General features: G+C 52.8%; 7 protein-coding genes across 7 annotated transcripts; 2 read left to right on the top strand and 5 right to left on the bottom strand.

Annotated features, from left to right (window-relative positions):
* The first annotated feature begins 58 nt into the window (after window positions 1–58).
* BO66DRAFT_426365 (uncharacterized protein) lies at window positions 59–1,286 on the top strand. Its single transcript, XM_025650285.1, has one exon. It carries the CDS (start codon window positions 352–354, stop codon window positions 1,183–1,185), a length of 834 nt encoding a protein of 277 aa, XP_025507244.1. The 5' UTR covers window positions 59–351; the 3' UTR covers window positions 1,186–1,286.
* A 188-nt stretch (window positions 1,287–1,474) lies between these two features.
* Window positions 1,475–4,655, bottom strand: BO66DRAFT_367166 (FTFMHR domain-containing protein; the record flags this gene model as incomplete). Its single annotated transcript, XM_025645286.1, has 7 exons — window positions 4,274–4,655; window positions 4,167–4,221; window positions 3,018–4,101; window positions 2,840–2,962; window positions 2,743–2,793; window positions 2,563–2,687; window positions 1,475–2,516 (listed from the first exon to the last, which is right to left on the bottom strand). Exons 1-7 carry the CDS (start codon window positions 4,347–4,349, stop codon window positions 1,475–1,477), a joined length of 2,556 nt encoding a protein of 851 aa, XP_025507243.1. The 5' UTR covers window positions 4,350–4,655.
* Window positions 4,656–5,093: 438 nt separating this feature from the next.
* On the bottom strand, window positions 5,094–6,909 carry BO66DRAFT_389004 (class-II fumarase/aspartase family protein). Its single transcript, XM_025646698.1, has one exon. The coding sequence runs from the start codon at window positions 6,781–6,783 to the stop codon at window positions 5,353–5,355; it is 1,431 nt and encodes a 476-aa protein (XP_025507242.1). The 5' UTR covers window positions 6,784–6,909; the 3' UTR covers window positions 5,094–5,352.
* A 426-nt stretch (window positions 6,910–7,335) lies between these two features.
* On the bottom strand, window positions 7,336–7,677 carry BO66DRAFT_435361 (uncharacterized protein; the record flags this gene model as incomplete). The annotated part of the gene is made up of 1 exon (XM_025650842.1): window positions 7,336–7,677. The coding sequence occupies one exon, from the start codon at window positions 7,675–7,677 to the stop codon at window positions 7,336–7,338; it is 342 nt and encodes a 113-aa protein (XP_025507241.1).
* Window positions 7,678–9,053: 1,376 nt separating this feature from the next.
* On the top strand, window positions 9,054–11,002 carry BO66DRAFT_389001 (3-oxoacid CoA-transferase). The gene is made up of 5 exons (XM_025646697.1): window positions 9,054–9,419; window positions 9,475–9,669; window positions 9,729–10,460; window positions 10,519–10,616; window positions 10,684–11,002. Exons 1-5 carry the CDS (start codon window positions 9,149–9,151, stop codon window positions 10,909–10,911), a joined length of 1,524 nt encoding a protein of 507 aa, XP_025507240.1. The 5' UTR covers window positions 9,054–9,148; the 3' UTR covers window positions 10,912–11,002.
* Window positions 11,003–11,149: 147 nt separating this feature from the next.
* BO66DRAFT_435359 (uncharacterized protein) lies at window positions 11,150–11,467 on the bottom strand (the record flags this gene model as incomplete). Its single annotated transcript, XM_025650841.1, has 2 exons — window positions 11,150–11,173; window positions 11,231–11,467. The coding sequence occupies 2 exons, from the start codon at window positions 11,465–11,467 to the stop codon at window positions 11,150–11,152; spliced, it is 261 nt and encodes an 86-aa protein (XP_025507239.1).
* A 1,111-nt stretch (window positions 11,468–12,578) lies between these two features.
* Window positions 12,579–13,750, bottom strand: BO66DRAFT_468728 (Zn(II)2Cys6 transcription factor domain-containing protein; the record flags this gene model as incomplete). Its single annotated transcript, XM_025652672.1, has 4 exons — window positions 13,591–13,750; window positions 13,493–13,506; window positions 13,343–13,405; window positions 12,579–13,287 (listed from the first exon to the last, which is right to left on the bottom strand). Exons 1-4 carry the CDS (start codon window positions 13,663–13,665, stop codon window positions 12,579–12,581), a joined length of 861 nt encoding a protein of 286 aa, XP_025507238.1. The 5' UTR covers window positions 13,666–13,750.
* Window positions 13,751–14,114: the final 364 nt, after the last annotated feature.

The following is a 14,114-nucleotide window of genomic DNA, read 5'->3' as shown; positions in this document are numbered from 1 at the left end:
TTCCTTTCCTTTTCCTCTGTACTTTAGTAGTAGGAGGTGGAGAAGGAGGGAGGGAGGTAGTCAATCGATTCTTTGTTTCCCAGCTTCTTCCTACTCTGCACCTATACCTTTTTTTTTTTTCCAATTCTTGGAGAGTACATACTCCATCTTTGGTATACATATACTCCCCGTCACTTACATTCACTGGTATACCTTTCTATACTATACTATACTATCCTACATCCCACAAACGCATAACCACCTCCTCCCTCGACAACACACACACCTTATCCTCCACAGAACCACCAACCTCCCAACAACCAACCGATATCGAACAACACACAACCTCAGCCAGCCAGCTATAACCCCAACATGCCTCCCCGACTCCAATCCCCCTCCAAACCCAACAACATTCACACCCCGTCACAACCCCCCCAAACCACCTCCACCCTGCCCACCAAGATCCAGAAACCCACCCGCCGCGCCCGAAAACACCAACCAGCCCCCACCTCGGCGCGATGCTGGGACTGGCTCCTCCTCCCGGCCAGCAGCAACACGCACTTCGCCAAGAACCGCGCCTCGTTCGAGACGTACCGGCGGGCGCCGTGCAAGATCGCCAACCAGCGGGTGCTGGGCGTGGGGACCGTGCAGCTGCGGGTGCGGCGGGCGCCCAACGACCCGCGCACGACGACACTCGTGCTGCGCGACGTGCTGCACATGCCGCACGCCCGGTGCAATGGGATCAGCGTGGCGAAGTTTACGGGGGATTTTTGCGATCTTGATTGCGGTGTTGGTCGTGGTGGTAATGGGGGGTGGCGGAGGGGGAGTGGGAGGGGCAGTGTGGGAGGGCAGAGTGAGAGTGAGGAGGGGGAATGGGCAGGGGAGATCGAGGGCCTCTTGCCGGTGGTGGTCGGCGTGGAAGGGGAAGGCGAGGCGGAGCATTTGCAGGTGCGGCGTGCGAGTACCACCAGTACGATTAGCAGCTGCGGTGGTGGGGAGGAGGATCGAGGGGAGGGGTTGTGGTTTGCGGAAGGGAGACCGGAGAGGGGGTGTTCGAGGGTCGTGTTGGCCGGGGAGCATCATCATCATCATCAGTCGCTTGATGTTGGGGAAATGGCAAATGAGCAAATGCTGAAAGGACTCGTCGTCTCCAAGGAGGAGTTGGAGCTTTTGAATGAGAGGGTCAGGAATCGGTCTTGGGTCTGAACATTCGGAAAAAGATTAAATCATTTCATTCGTATTTCTCATGGGATACTGTTTGGCGTCTGGCCTGTTTGTTATTGTACAGAAGTTTGGATCATAATTGCAACCACTTTTGAAGCAAAGTGACCATTTGTGCGCTCATGACACCAGTGGGGATTGTTCAGCCGGCTGATCAATGCCACTACATACCGGAGCGTCTTCGAGGCTAGACTTGTGACTGTGACCTGAGCCAGTCAATCCAAGCACGCATAGAATGAACGTCAATAACCCTTGCCAGTGGCCACTTGACGCTTCATTCTACATCCATTAACACATCGCTCATGATGTGAAGCACATAAGAAAACTTGCGCACGCTCCATTTGCCAGCGTCTCTCAACAACCCGGCATAGTCCAGCAGAACGCGTCGTGCGGACTGATATCCGCCTTGAACGGGCATCCCTCGGAGGTACACCGTCCCCCCGTTGCGGATGAAGTTCACAGCCGGCTCATCGGACAGCGAAAAAGGTTGACTGCCGTGCGGGACCATGTAATTGGTAAGTCCCTCAGTACCCACCTTCTGCCAGTCGATGTCATCGAAAAGCTCGATCGCAGTGCCCCCTCCCTGCGAATCAGCGACATTCGGCACCATGAAAACATAGAGTCCCAGGACTAGCGCCGCGGAGAAGAGAGAAAAGACTGAGTGGAACATCATATGGTCGGAAGTCTTGCGGTTCGTCAACACCCTATAGATATGAGCCGCATGTAGACAGGCTCGTCTGGCAGCCGGTGTCTGCGACCACGCGGCAATGTCGGCCAAAGCTTTCCGGCCAGGAGCTGGACCTGATCGCCCTGCCGCTAGATCAAAGATCTGGGTGTCTGCCGACAGCGTCAAGCACATATTGTGCCACGTCACAGCCGCATTGGGATTCAATCGAGCAAGTAAGTCTCCATACTTGTCGGCGATCTGCAGCTGGAGGGGCGCGAGACACCTGGCACGAGGATCCATACTGTAAGTGTGGCACGGCGCGAAGGGGAATTGTGGTCTGTTCGAGAGAAGACGGTAGTAGGCTTCAGAGAGCCGCAACTGCACCAGTGATAGCACCGCATGCATACAAAAGTCGTCGACCGGGCTCTCCAGTTCGGGAAGGCCCACGCTTTCTGACGGTGCCACAATCGTAGGCATTAGCATGCCTTTCCCGCTACAGATCAACTGCATCCATCGCATGGCCGTGATGGCTCGGAAAAGTGCGTCGTCACATGGCAGTATTAACTGGACTGAATCGGGCACGACAATGGGACTCGTGGACATAAATGAAGAATACCAAGAGTCCAATAGCAGCAGACCGGTAATTAATCTAAACAATTAGCCAAGTCCACAAAAGAATGGTGCGATGTACCGACCTTTTCACAGACTCTACCTTGCTCCAGGCTTTCCACCTCGTCTCAACATCAGTAAAGGTGTCGAAAAGGTTCATGTCAAGCACTTGTCCTTCTGTGGCGGCGAAAAGACCATGCCGTTGCGCGATCTGCAAGGATATTAGCGCCGAGCTGCCAACATTTATCATGTCTTCCGGTACTTACCGATATGAGATTGACATAGAGCATCTGACATTTTTCGAGATGTTCCTTCTCCTGCGCACTGTCAGCAAGTCCTAGATACTTATTGGAAATGACATACCCCAGTCATAGCAGCCAGGTTGAGAAACAGAAAGCAGGCGGCAAAGGTAGAGACGGTGCACACCGAGTTCTCCACGCCCACCGAACACTTAGCGAGATCGGCCGTGAGGCGCTCAAGCATCAACTGTTGGGCTCGTTGATCAGCAAAGCACCCAGCGTGTGAAGTCCTGCTCACTCACCGAGAAGTTCCTGCAAACGAAATCCATTGTTCCTCTAGTCCCCAGTAAGACCATTCCAATGAGACACATAGCATACAGTACCGCAGGCTGCGTATCGCTTGCAGAAAAGGTAGGAACATGGATGAAAGGCACCAGTGGGTGGAATTCGCGGAAGTAAAGATCGAGCGCCATATCAAGTACCTCGGCTGGGGGAAAGTTGTGGTTCTTTGGAATGGAGCCCGAAGCCAAGGAAGGAAGCGTGTTGGTCCCAGGCAGCGCATGTAGCTGCGACTGTTCGGTCTGTCCAAAAGCAAGATAGAGGCGTTGCCTACACGCTTCGTCAAGCCCATACCTCGATCCCTGTGGTCCGACTGGGCCATCTGACGGGGGTGTTGCCGACAGGGTGAATATGTTGTTCATGTCACTGCTGGCTACATCTCGCCACAGGCCGTTCATCAGGCGACCGGTGTTATTTGCTGGAGCGAGCCAATAGCGCTGTACGCGAGAGAATCGCTCATTCGGGATCAGGTTCCCCGATTTTGAGGTCTCACCATCGGTTGAGAATTGCTGTTGGTGCTGCTGAGGTGTTGACACGGAATCTCCACCTGGCAGGCTGCCAATTGGCTCTCCCATCATGTCCAGGGAACCATTGTGCGAAATCGAGTCTCCACGGGGCTCCAGCCAGAACTGCAGCAAGTCATTCTGCATTGGATCGAGTATGGTTCCTCTGAAGTATTGCTGGTCCGGGCCGGAGATGTGGTTCCATCCGAAGTATTGATGTTGTTGCTCGTCAGGCATCATTTGATTGACCTCTGGTTCCGTGCGAGGTTGGTGGGTGGATATATTGGCCAAGAAGTCCAAAGACGATGATGGGATCCCCGGCGTTGCGGACAGCGACGTGCCTCGGTGCGACGGGAGATTCTGCATCTGTTGGAGATCGTTGGGGCTCATTCCCTGCATGCCCTGCTGGCTCGCATGCGAGATAACCGGTGTTGGATCATTATGCGGTATAGTGGCCGGCGAGGCAGCCTGAAGACTCTTTGGTTCGCTTGTCTCCTCCTTGCGGGGGTTCTTGTGGCCTTTGGCATGGCGACTCAGGACGTCACTGCAAGAGAGCCCCGGGGGGTCAGTGACCAGACCGCGCGCAACAATTTGGGGCACCAGACTCACCTCCGTGAGAACCGCTTCAAACAAACACTGCACTGGTAGGGCTTCTCTTTCGTGTCTAGTACATATGAGCATCAGTGTGAACTAACCCCACGGGGAGATTGCCCTACGCGACCGTTCATGGCGCTTGAAATGCTCTGTTTTCTTGAATTGCCGATCGCAGATAGTGCACTGCTTCATGACCATGATTCTGCTCGTCGGGGAGCCACTGAGGTGGGTATGTCAAAGAGACAGTCACACAGAAGAATGCATTGAGGTTGCACCATGCGGAAGGAGTATAGGTCGAAATCCAAGGAGGGAAAGATTCTTGCAACCAAAGTGTGAGGGGAAGAGGAAGATTGTCTGAACTCTGAAGAGCTTCGAAGATCAAGCCGTCGGGAAATGGGACAGGTTATCTCCGATCTGGTCAAGCGTGGTTTCCAGCTGAGTTTCTCGCCGATCCTAAAAACAGTGGGGCGAAACGAGTTCCGGAGTGAGTGAACTGTAGGTATGCAATGAATATTGAGTACCTTAGTTAGAAATCGCGATCCTATGGGATGGGGTAACAAGGGAAATGCCATCGTCATGACTTGAATTCATCAAATTGCGATTTTGGATTAAATTAAGCTCCCAGAGAGCCGGGCTCAGCTGGGCTGCAAAGAGTGGCCTCCCCATGGGGTTTAGTGCATGCGCCACCGTCCGCTAATTTACCTTCTTATGTTCCAAGTAAGTGACCTCAAAACAGTGAGTCGATTAATGCATGTTCATTGGGCAGTATGCGATACGCATGTAGTTCAAAAGGCCATGGTTTGGTTTGGTGCTAGGTAGCAGTCTTCGAGCCTTGAAGTTGATGATGGTAGAACAATCATCACCAGCTCAACGAGCGTAATACTTGAGGTCGAGGGAGGAAGGGAAGAAAGCAATCCATGATGATTCTATGTACATTATCTACGGAGTAGTATGAAATCATGCGGGGTAGCCCCTTTACTTATGCTTACCAGTTGTCATGCCTGTCATGGTCTGCGTCCGTGCAGAGGGACTACCTTAGCGTGGGGCCATGTGGGAGAGGGTGGATGGTGGATGGTGGATGGTGGATGGTGGATGGTGCCAGGATGGTGGACGCTCCCGGAAATCCCTCACTTCTTATCAACACCGCCAAGGAAAGCACTCCTTCCAGTCCCCTCCATATACATTCAGGAAACAGCATATCTCAATCGACAGCCAATACATCATTCACCATCCGCATCGATGCACCGAGGTAGTTTACCGGGTCACAGAGCTGGCTCACGCGTTCCTCTGTCAGCTTCGAGGTCACCTCCGGCTTCTGCGTCAAGCATTGCAACAATGTCTGCTGCGACTCGATGCTTTCCCGACATGCCTCGTAGACAATATCGTGTGCTTTCTGGCGACCCACATGCGGTGCCAGACCCATCATCACTGCCTCCGCCACGATCATCCCTTTGGTCGAGTGCAGATTGGCCATCATCTGCTTGCTGTGCACACATAAGCCGGACAGCGCGAATTGCGTCTGCGACAGCGCCCCGACGGTGATCACAAAGCTTTCCGGCACTGCTACCCACTCCAAATGCCAGGGACCTGATGCGCGCTCGAAGTCTGCCACCATGCCATCGAGAACCAGGCCTGCGTTCGACCGCAAGATCTTGGATGCAGCAAGGATCACCTCACTCGAGATGGGATTGCGTTTCTGTGGCATAGTGGAGGAGGCGCCACGATGGGGCACAAACGGCTCGGACACCTCCCCCAGCTCATTCGACGACATCATGATAATATCCAGGGCCACCTTGCCCATCGACCCTCCCACCAGCGCCAGGAAGTTCACAATCTCCGCCACGCCGTCTCGCGCGACATGCCAAGTGATAGACGGGTTCTCCAGTCCCAGCTCTTCCGCCAGGGCTCTGCGTACGCGGAGCCCGTCGTCCCCGGAGCCCAGCGACGCCAAAGACCCTGCTGCTCCGCCAAACTGAGCCAGTAAGCATCGACGCTTCAGCTGCTCTAAGCGCTCAGCATGGCGCTGGAAACCAGACAGCCAGACTGCGCACTTGTAGCCGAAGGTGACGGGCAGGGCGTGCTGCAGATGGGTGCGGCCTGCCATGGGCGTGTCACGGTATTTTACGGACAGGCCGCGTAGAGTACAGATGACTTCCTTGAGAAGTCGCTCGACAATATTCAGACCCTCTTTCATCTGCAGGACACTGGCAAGATCCATGATATCCTGCGTCGTGGCCCCCCAGTGAACGTACTTGCCAGCCTCCTCGCCACATATCGTCGACAATTGACGAACAAGCGGCAGAATCGGGTATCCCACAATCTCGGTTTCCTGTCGCAGACGGTCCATGTCCAATTGCGATTGACGTATCTTCTGCGTCACGAGGTCTCCGATCCGTGGGGGTATCACGTCGCATCGTGATTGGGCTCTGGCGAGCGCGGCCTCGGCGTCGATACATCGCTGGATATATGCCTCGTCGTCGAACACTTTCCGGATCTCCTCTGTTCCGAATAAGGTGCGAAAGATGCCCGAGTCGATTGCACTGACAGAGCCGATTGTTCTGCGAGATGTGACCTGCTGGACTCGCGGTAGAAGCAGACGAGCTATCTGAGCAAGTGAGCGTGATGCTAACATTGTTGCTGCTACTTTGGCGAAATAGGCAGAGATTACTAGCAAACGTGTATTGGTGAACAGCCAGGATAGTCTAGAGTTTTGACGCTTAGTTGCTGACGATTGGAATGTGTCCCGACTCGTGAGTGTCCCTGGGACATCATCCCATTGCGGGGATGCGGAGAAAGAACATCAACTTACCCTAGTGACCCAGCGACTTGTCGTCATTGTGTGGGGCCCGCTAGACAGCATGCACTTGAAGGTGTATCGGTTATAAGTTCAACCGACCTATTTCTAGTAGTAATCTGCGCCTAAAGATCTTGTACAAACAGACTTGTAGATAAAGAGCCTCAGCGATAAACTAATACAACTTATATCCGATAGACTTCCTTTGCAACTGGATATTTTGATTATTCCTGAAACTGAAACAGCCTGAGCTCAATGAAATACCATTATATCGACCCAAGAGCACGACATAGATTAGGGTCACGATAAGAGATGCTCAAGATCAGACTTGCAGCTAGCCCACTCAATTGCCATCCTGACCACATTGTGGTTGGTCCCTCAAAGACGAGCTCAATCCTCCCACAGATCCTCAATCAACGTATCCTGAAATCCGGGCAGAACCAGCCAGAATCTGTCTCCAAAGTTGGTATCCGGCAGTATGGTGAGAAGGGTCCTCTCGCGGGTGTCGGTAAGTTCTTGGATGTTCTTGTACTGGTCCGTCTGCTTCTGCTGGATCCATTTATAGAGTTTCTGGAGACTGAAGCCGTCACTGGCGTCGTAGTTCCACCATTCCATGGTCTCGGCCTGGACAGATTTGATGCTTGCATTGTCTGTCTTGGTGTACTTGTGCAGCCCCAGTAGAACCTCTTCGCATCGTCCCGGGTGGCGGCCGTCAACAGCCAGCGATGCCATTCGCCGGGGTAATTGCCATTGTGACGGTTTGAAATGTGGACGTAGAAGGGCATTCTGTCGGGTGCGCGAGTGTGTTTGTCCGCGATAAGTGGGCTGTGGACTTGAGTCTTCTGGTGGGTGAGCCTCGCTTGTGACCTAAGAGTCGAAACGAGTTGGGTGATTGTCTTGCCGGACTATGCGTAAGCTGGCACCTTGATAGGTAGTTCAGTTGATATATGTGAGATGATGGCATGTGAATCTCATCAATTCCGAGCCATGTATGGTCTTCATCGTTTTCACGTCATAATGGCTCGCAAGATGACACTGGCGGTATAGTTTCCGTGGGTATTGACAACCACAGAACAACTTCCGCTCGCTCATACTAGGTAAGGATCTTGGTAGAAGAAAAGGAATGCTGCTTGGGAGTTGAGACCAGTTGAGAGCTTCAATTGCTGAGCCAATTCGTGCTGAAAAACAGATTATGCTCATCCTCAGGCACAGACTACTGAGATGTGGGGAACTTTAGACGGGAAGACACTAGGTTAGGCAAACCGAGACCGAGGATTGAAATCTACTTTGGCCTCGACCAATGGAAGGAGAGGAAAAATGATGCTAATGCACCTCGGCAGTTCCATTACCATCTTGATAAGATATTGCCGCAATCACGGCACGATTGTAGAGCAGCGCTACTGAAGATTTGTCTTTCAGGTATCGCCAGTCATAAGTCCCTGGTCTTTATTGCTGAGACGGTAAGATGAGACTCAATGGGCAGGAATACCCCAGGATTCGGCAGATCCACCCCACAGTCTGTCTGTTCGTCGGATTCCATCGGCAATGAATTCCTTGAGATCCCGTGAGCAGGTGCGATTTCACCCGATCTCGCAGTTGGCCAACTGCCATCGCCTCCAGAGGCTTGCCGATGCCCTTCCCGCTTTCGGAATCGTAAAATACGCGGTATTCATAACGGGGTTCGTTCAGTGAGCATGCCTAGGGACTTCTGGTTTACAAATCCTGAGAAAACCATGAATCTCACCGCGAGTGACTCCGAATGATCTTGAAAATGTTCTAGCCTCGGTGACTCTTCATCGGAATGGCGAATACCTTATTCGAGCCCGATCGGAGTCGCGTGAGCCCTGTGCGCGATCCCCCGTCCACCCCCGCAGGGTTGAACGTTTCTCCCCCATGGGCGGGCAAGACGTACAAAACAATACAAGCCAGCAGTCACGGGCGCAGTGGGGTCGGCTTCGGAAGGCGGCAAAGCGAAGTTGGAGTTTCGGCGGATAATCGCTTTTGTCGGCTGCGTGGCGGTGGTCACTAGCCGAAACGGAGACGAGCTATGCAGCTAATGGTTACCCAAAGGACAAGACCCGGGGATTCTTCGACTAGTACTTCTACACCCCCAATTCCTCCCCTTCTTTTTTTTTACTCTCTTTCTTTTCTTCCTTCCCCAGTTTTGTACTCAATTCACATTTGGCCAGGCTGATCGACAATCATGTCGCGGCCTTTCCCTGCGGTCCCCGCCGTGTTCCGCCCCGTATGGCGGCGGAACTTCTCCGCGTCTACCTCGCAAAGAGCTATTAACAAGATCTGTCCGTCGGCTCAGGAAGCCATCAAGGAAATGAAGGGGGCCTCCACGGTTCTGGTCGGAGGTTTCGGTTTCTCGGGTGTCCCCAACACATTGATCGATGCTGTGCGCGATCGCCCGGATATCAAGGATTTGACTGTCGTCTCTAACAATGCTGGCATGCCTGGTCGTGGTCTTGGTAGGTCCAATTGCACCGGAGACATAGCGGAGGACTTCATTCTGACTGTGAGCAGGTCAACTGCTTGAGTCCAAGCAGATCACCAAGATGATTGCGTCTTTCATCGGTGAAAACAAGGTCTTCGAGAAGATGTACTTGAACGGTGATCTCGAATTGGAATTGACTCCCCAGGGCACTATCGCTGAGAAGTGCGCTGCTGGCGCTTCTGGTGTCCCTGCTTTCTATACCCCCGCTGCTTATGGAACTATCGGTATGTTTGCGCATGACTGCCAACCAGCCCGAAGTGACTTCAGCTAACCAGAGACATAGTACAAACTGGTGAACTCCCCGTCCGCTACAACAAGGATGGTACCGTGGCCCTCACGTCCAAGCCCAAGGAAACCCGCGAATTCAACGGCAAGCAATACCTCCTGGAAGAATCGATTTTCGGCGACTACGCCCTGGTCAAGGTCCACAAGGCCGACAAGCTGGGTAACTGCCAGTTCCGCAAGGCTATGAACAACTTCAACGAGGCCATGGCCAAGAACGCCAAGTACACCATCGTCGAGGCCGATGAGATCGTCGAGGTTGGCGAGATCGCTCCCGAGAACATCCACATCCAGAGCATCTACGTCAACAAGGTCATCAAGAGCACCGGCGAGAAGCAAATCGAGAAGCTCACCTTCGCCAAGGACCCCAGCGAGTTGCTCCAGGCCGGTGACAGCGCCGCCACCGCCCGCCGCGAGCGCATCGTCAAGCGTGCCGCCAAGGAGTTCCGCGATGGCATGTACGTCAACCTCGGTATCGGAATGCCCCTGATTGCTCCCGCCTACCTCCCCGAGGGTGTGGAGGTCGTCCTCCAGGCCGAGAACGGTATCCTGGGTCTGGGTGGCTACCCCCAGCCCGGCCAGGAGGACCCCGACTTGATCAACCCCGGCAAGGAGACTGTCACTTTGGACAACGGTGCTTCCCTCTTCGGTTCCCACGAGAGTTTCGGCATGATTCGCGCTGGTCGCATTGACTTGACTATGCTCGGTGCTCTGCAGGTCAGCCAGTACGGAGGTGAGTATCCCGGTACCGGTGTCTACGTCGATCGCAATTGCTGATTCGGTTTCTCCAGATTTGGCCAACTTCATGCTTCCCGGTAAGGTCAAGGGTGTCGGTGGTGCCATGGACTTGGTCGCCAACCCCGAGAAGACCAAGGTTGTTGTTACTATGGTAAGCACTCCCCGCCCAAACCCCCTTCAATCTTCAATGCAGTTCACTAATTCGACTCGAAAAACAGGAACACACCGACAAGAAGGGTAACCCCAAGATCTTGTCCGAGTGCACTTTCCCCCTCACCGGCCCCCGCTGCGTGTGGAAGATCATCACCGATCTGGCCGTCTTCGAGGTCAGCCCCACCGAGGGTCTGACCCTGGTCGAGCACGCCGAGGGCGTGAGCGTCGAGGAGATCCGCAGCAAGACTGCTGCTCCTTTCAAGGTCGCCGAGGACCTCAAGCCCATGCTGTAAAAACTTTTAGAGGACCTAGTACTTCTTGATAGATATTTGTGTATATAATGTGAGAATGACCTATTGAATTACCATCGGAATTAGACAAACAAATTTAGAACTATCCACCATTCCACCCACTCAACTCTACACATACAATCCCACATCTATCATGTCTTAGACAATACTTCATCACAGCAACAACAGCAAAAAAAAAAGACAAATCCATCCCCAACATGTAACAGAACGCAAAGCTACTTCACCCCCCAAACACCACATCACCCTAGAGCCAGCCAGCCCCTTCAAGCACACAAAAGAAAAGGGTTCAATGCCTCGTCACCCCGTAACAACCCGCATAAAAACGCAGCTCCGGATCCATCACCGGCTGATGAGTGATATGTTTCGCCGTAAGGCGTCTCGGTGCGTCGAACGCCAGCCCCTCACTCTCTTTCTCGTGTTCCTCCTGCGACTTCCACGCCTCCTTCTCGTAGTCATCGAGCGGGGCGTCGTCGTGGCGCACGAACCCGTCGACCTTCTTGGGGTGCAGCGGGGGCGAGTTGATTGGTTTAGGGGGCATGTTTCTTTCCCTTCTTCAAATAGCTGAGTGCTCTTTTGAGTTTTGAATATCTGTGTGGGTGCTCGGTAATGAACTAAGGAGATATGAGACTAAGATTTTGAGATAGTGGATTTTTCTTTGGAGTGGGAGATCGTTTCTTTGGGGGTATTGTACAGTACTGGAATGGGGGCTTATATGCTGCCTTCCCCCCACCCCCGGCCCCGGGGAGGAATAGGGGATGAGATCATGCTACTTTCATAGTACAGTATCTGTGCCTTGCTCCACTCGATGGCGAGTTATTCCCCGTACTTCTGAGTTGATGGAGCTATCTATGGAACACTCATAGATAACTGGGTCGAAAGGATAAGAATATTGTATCATGCCAGATGGCAATGGAAGGCTTTTTGTTCAAGGTTGCATGGTTGTTGTGTTTTAGAGGGCATGGCGTCATGGCGATGTAAGGACGCATTGGTGGTTCGAGGATACTCGTCAGCCCTTGATAGCGGAGGTACTCTGGTGAAGTCGAATGTGACGCAAAAGTCTCGGCGTAATGAAGTTCTTTGCAGGGGATGATATTTCCTGGCTGGGTCTTGTGAAGAAACGCTATGCGACTATTTGAAGCGGGTATACGATGCCCTCCCTTCTCTTGAGTCAGCCACACCAAACTAGTATTAGTTACTGACTTAGATGTATTCAGTTAGCGGTCGAATCAACAGATATTAGTCGAGCCTTGAGATTGGAAAGTATCGCTACTGGTCCAGAATCCTTGCATCACTTGATCATGTCATCTGCCATCCCCGCATGTGGGGTTCCTCGTGGGGCCCGAGCGGTTGGCCTACTACGAGTACTTCTGAGGTCTACGGGTATCTTGTCTTCTACTGCCACCCGCCAATGGCTTTGTCAGACTGAACTAAGAGAGTATAACTACTGTCAGTTTTGTTGTTACTTACTTATCAAAGAAGAATAGCTATATCATGGTGACTGAGAGTATCAATTCACATGCGAGAACGCTTTCAAGAATCACATTGCGCCGTTAACAGCATCAGTCCTTCGATCCCATGGCCAACATACAACAATCTGAAAATATTTCCATTTAGGTATATATATGTGTGTAATATGCTCCTGCCCGTCACTACCAAAGATATTGCTGCTGAAAACTCACAGAAGGTGCGCCCCTCCATAAACTCGGTGCTTGTGGTGTGCTCAGCCCATGCCCTCGCAAGTGGTCCGACTGAGAACAACTGATACGAGGGAGCTGTATGGCGGGGAACATCGGACCCGAATGTGGCTCGGCCTCCCTCTCTCGGTACGCCTCGGGGTGATTCTCGAGGCTACTGATCGGTTCTTTCACCGGTTCGCTTCCTTCGTCCAGTCTCGCATATACGTTGGCTCGGTATGGGGTTAGCGGTGGAAGCTCAGATCTGGAGGCAGCCGCTGCTTGGTAGTCGCTAGGTTCGTGTGAATTCTCCCTCAAAGGTTCACTATCCCTGGAATTGAGGATGTCGGAGACGCTCGTGACCGCCCTGTCCGCCGAGTTTCGTCCTGAGCCCGGTCGTTGTTCTTGATTCAGGCAGTCCTGCTGCCACGCTCTGACATCCTGTACGCTGTTGAGAGGAAACTGTTTCCAATACTCCGTTCCTCGTTTCCCCGATCGCGAGGACGGCGTATACGACGGCGGAGGACTTCGAGCCGCAGTCATGCCGGGGTGGATATCTGACTGAGCACTATGTATCGAGGATGATATTTGGGCGTCGGACATGTGTGCCAGGAATTTCAAAAGCAGAGATTCGGTCTCTTGAAGCCGATGCTCGAGAGCTTCGATGTAGCCTTTGGCGGGGCCTCTGTAGGGAATGTTAAGCATGTCAAATGATTGAGGGAAACAATGCGTCGGCGTACCGTTTCAGTTGTTCGGGCCAATCGCAACGCCGGTTGTGTTGATGACATTGTGTGCAAATCGGTCTTAACAACCATGATAGTCAGCTCTGAGGTGTCTTTTTTCACTTTCGAACAATGTCTTTCGGGTGGGAGCGAGTGGAAGCTGCTCACTTATTTCCATTGCACTGCGAATTGCGGGGTTCACGTTAGCATCGCATCTTGCGATAAGAACCTAACTTGGTTGATAGCAAATAATGGGTGGAGCTTACCTTCTGCTTCCTGAACCGGCAGGAATTGCATGCCACGGTGATCCGAGAGACTTTGGTCGCTTTGCTAGGGGCCATTTCTTCAGGCAGAACTTATTGCAGCAATACAGATAGAGATCCTGGGAAAGTTGGGACTGCAGGCCAAAGTCACACGCCTGTGGGAATCGGGGAAGTTCGACCTTTCTTGCCCCATATTATTATCGCATGGAGGAGGTCGCAAAGCCCCCGATTCGGCTAAGTGCGGGAAGCAGTGGAGAAGTCGCCGGCTGAACGGTTAGCCGACAACTGCTTTTCCTGCCCTGTTGGGAAGTCCCGGCAATGCTGCATGGATCAACGATCATCCTCCTGGATTTTGTATCCCTGGTAGATGATGTCGTCTTTATCACATCTGAAGCAATGTAACACCTGTGATAGCTTTCGATGATTGTTTTCCAGAGAAGCAACATCTCCAGCTGTGGCCATGGAATTTGGACCAGCAGAATTCGGTAGGCTATACGTACCATTGCCGCAGGCATGGATAAGATAAC

This window comes from Aspergillus aculeatinus (genome assembly GCF_003184765.1).
Source record: "Aspergillus aculeatinus CBS 121060 unplaced genomic scaffold BO66scaffold_7, whole genome shotgun sequence".
NCBI classification, from domain to species: domain Eukaryota; kingdom Fungi; phylum Ascomycota; class Eurotiomycetes; order Eurotiales; family Aspergillaceae; genus Aspergillus; species Aspergillus aculeatinus.
This window is presented reverse-complemented; position numbering and strand designations above follow the sequence as displayed.

Bases quoted from the DNA above. Each gene is read 5' to 3' on its own strand.
- BO66DRAFT_389001 (XM_025646697.1), top strand. From the start codon at position 9,149: ATGTCGCGGCCTTTCCCTGCGGTCCCCGCCGTGTTCCGCCCCGTATGG. The intron at 10,461-10,518 runs GTGAGTATCCCG...CGGTTTCTCCAG, and splicing joins GCAGGTCAGCCAGTACGGAG to ATTTGGCCAACTTCATGCTT. The intron at 10,617-10,683 runs GTAAGCACTCCC...CTCGAAAAACAG, and splicing joins CCAAGGTTGTTGTTACTATG to GAACACACCGACAAGAAGGG.
- BO66DRAFT_426365 (XM_025650285.1), top strand. From the start codon at position 352: ATGCCTCCCCGACTCCAATCCCCCTCCAAACCCAACAACATTCACACC.
- BO66DRAFT_389004 (XM_025646698.1), bottom strand. From the start codon at position 6,783: ATGTTAGCATCACGCTCACTTGCTCAGATAGCTCGTCTGCTTCTACCG.